Source organism: Chiloscyllium plagiosum, unplaced genomic scaffold, assembly GCF_037043375.1.
Source record: "Chiloscyllium plagiosum isolate Xiang-an unplaced genomic scaffold, Cpla_swu_hap1 HiC_scaffold_22, whole genome shotgun sequence".
Classification (NCBI taxonomy): Eukaryota; Metazoa; Chordata; class Chondrichthyes; order Orectolobiformes; family Hemiscylliidae; genus Chiloscyllium; species Chiloscyllium plagiosum.
This window is the reverse complement of record NW_028270160.1, coordinates 6,237,790-6,240,924: the sequence shown is the minus strand read 5'-3', so window position 1 is coordinate 6,240,924 and position 3,135 is coordinate 6,237,790. Positions and strand designations below refer to the sequence as shown.

Sequence of the window (3,135 nt, the reverse complement as noted above, 5' to 3'; positions counted from 1 at the left end):
GAAAGTATTTATTACTGCAGTAATGAAAGGGACCCCCACCCTGTCAAATTTAACCAAGCCGTGGTGTAAGTATTTATTATTGCAGTAATGAAAGGGACCCCCACCCTGTCAAACTTCACCAAGTTGTTCTGTAAGTATTCTTTACTGCAGTAATGAATGGGAGCCCCACCCTGTCAAACTTAACCAAGCCATGGTGTAAGTATTTATTATTGCAGTAATGAATGGGACACTCACGCTGTCAAACTTCATTAAGCTGTGGTGGAAGTATTTATTACTGCAGTAGTATGGGACCTACACACTGTGAAACTTCACCAAGTTGTGCTGAAAGTATTTATTATTGCAGTAATGAATGGGACCCTCACCCTGTCACACTTCACCACGCTGTGCTGAAAGTATTTCTTACTGCAGTTATGAATTGGACTCTCACCCTGTTAAACTTCACCATGTTGTGGTGTAAGTATTTACTGTTGCAGTAATGAATTGGACTCTCACCCTGTCACACTTCACCAAGTTGTTCTGTAAGTATTTATTACTGCAGTAATGAATGGGACCCCCACCCTGTCAAACATCACCAACTTGTGCTGAAAGTATTTTTTACTGCAGTAATGAATCGGATCCTCACCCTGTCAAACTTCACAAGCCGTGCTGTAAGTATTTATTTCTGCAGTAATGAATGGGACCCTCCCCTGTCAAAAACCACCAAATTGTGCTGTAAGTATTTATTACTGCAGTAATGAATGGGACAATCACCCTATCAAACATCACCAAGTTTTGCTGAAAGTAGTTATTACTGCAGTAATGAATGGTACCCTCACCCTGTCAAACTTCACCAAGTTGTGCTGTAAGAATGTAATACTGCAGTAATGAATGGGACAATCACCCTATCAAACATCAGAAAGTTATGGTGTAAGTATATATTACTGCAGTAATGAATAGGGCCACCACCCTGTCCAACTTCACCAAGTTGTTCTGTAAGTATTTATTAGTGCAGTAATGAATGGGACCCCCACCCAGTCAAACATCACCAAGTTGTGGTGGAAGTATTTATTACTGCAGCAATGAATGGGACCTTCAGCCTATCAAACTTTTCACCAAGTTGTTCTGTAAGTATTTATTACTGCAGTACTTAATGGGACCCTCACCCTGTCACACTTCATCAAGTTGTGCTGAAAGTGTTTAATATTGCAGTCATGAATCAGAGCCCCACCCTGTCAAACTTCACCAAGTTGTGCTGTAAGTATTTATTACTGCAGCAATGAATGGGACCTTTAGCCTGTCAAACTTCACGAAGTTGTGGTGTAAGTATTTACTATTGCAGTAATGAATGGGACCCTCACTCTGTCAAACATCACCAAGCTGTGGTCTAAGTATTTATTACTGCAGTAATATACGGCACCTACACCCTGTCAAACTTCACCAAGTTGTGCTGAAAGTATTTTTTAATGCAGTACTGAATGGGTCCCGCACCCTGTCACACTTCACCAAGTTGTGCTGCAAGTATTCATGATTGCAGTAATGAATTGGACCCTCACCCTGTCACACTTCATCAAGTTGTGCTGTTAGTATTTATTACTGCAATAATGAATGCGATCCTCACCCTGTCAAACTTTTCACCAAGTTATGCTGTAAGTATTCATTATTGCAATAATGAATTGGACCCTCACCCTGTCACACTTCATCAAGTTGTGCTGTAAGTATTTATTCCTGCAGTAATGAATGGGACATTCATTCTGTCAAACATCGACAATTTGTGCTGAAAGTATTTTTTATTGCAGTAATGAATCGGACCCTCACCCTGTCAATCCTCACAAGCCGTGCTGTAAGTATTTATTACTACAGTAATGAATGGGACAATCACCCAGTCAATCATCAGAAAGCTGTGCTGTAAGTATTTATTACTGCAGTAAGGAATGGTACCCCCACCCTGTCAAACGTCACCAAGCTGTGGTGAAGAGATTGGCTGCAGGCGGCCGCGGGTCCTCACGTCATTGCGCCGTGACGTAAGCCTGCGCGGTTGCTGGGAGACCGTTTGGACGCGGCCGGCGCACTCTGTGGGGGAGGGGTCATACACCGGGGATCCGCGTCCGGAGCTCGGACACTGCCCACCTCCCGGACCTCACACCGTCCTCCATCCTCCAGGCCCGGGAGCGGGACAGCTCGGCACCAGCGGCACCGGAATGGTGAGTGACAGGGCCCTGACCCCCCCCTCCCCCTCATCCCCCCTCCCCCTCCCCTCATCCCCCTCCCCCTCCCCTCCCCCCTCCCCCCTCCCCTCATCCCCCTCCCCCTCATCCCCCTCCCCCTCATCCCCCTCCCCCTCATCCCCCTCCCCCTCATCCCCCTCCACATCCCCCTCCCCTCATCCCCCTCCCCCTCATCCCCCTCCCCCCTCCCCCCTCCCCTCCCCCCTCCCCCCTCATCCCCCTCCCAATCATCCCCCTCCCATCATCCCCCTCCACATCCCCCTCCCCTCATCCCCCCTCCCCTCATCCCCCTCTCCCTCCCCTCATCCCCCTCTCCCTCCCCTCATCCCCCCTCCTCCTCATCCCCCCTCCTCCTCATCCCCCCTCCCTCTCATCCCCCTCCCCCTCATCCCCCCTCCCCCTCATCCCCCTCCCCCACTCCCCCTCATCCCCCTCCCCCACTCCCCCTCATCCCCCTCCCCCACTCCCCCTCATCCCCCTCCCCCACTCCCCCTCATCCCACTCCCCCACTCCCCCACTCCCCCACTCCCCCTCATCCCCCTCCCCCCTCCCCCTCCCCCTCCCCCCTCCCCCTCCCCCTCCCCCGTCCCCCTCCCCCTCCCCCTCATCCCCCTCCCCCCTCCCCCTCATCCCCCTCCCTCTCATCCCCCTCCCCCTCATCCCCCTCCCCCCTTCCCCTTCCCCCTCCCTCTCCCCCTCCCCCCCTCCCCCTCATCCCCTCCCCCTCCCCCTCCCCCTCATCCCCCTCCCCCTCATCCCCCTCCCCCCTCCCCCTCATCCCCCTCCCCCTCATCCCCCTCCCCCCCTCCCCCTCATCCCCATCCCCCCCTCCCCCCCTCCCCCCCTCCCCCCTCCCCCTCCCCCCCCTCCCCCTCTCCCCCCCTCCCCCCCTCCCCCCGCTCCCCCCCTCCACCCCCTGCCCCTCATGCCC

General features: G+C 53.4%; 1 protein-coding gene across 1 annotated transcript in view; it reads left to right on the top strand.

Moving 5' to 3' along the window:
- Positions 1-1,910: 1,910 nt before the first annotated feature.
- The window catches only part of cfap58 (cilia and flagella associated protein 58), a 200,965-nt gene continuing 199,740 nt past the window's right edge, over positions 1,911-3,135 (top strand). The window contains exon 1 of the mRNA XM_087999253.1: positions 1,911-2,180. Within this exon, the coding sequence (XP_087855379.1) occupies positions 1,911-2,180 (270 nt within the window). The remainder of the gene's footprint in view (positions 2,181-3,135) is intronic.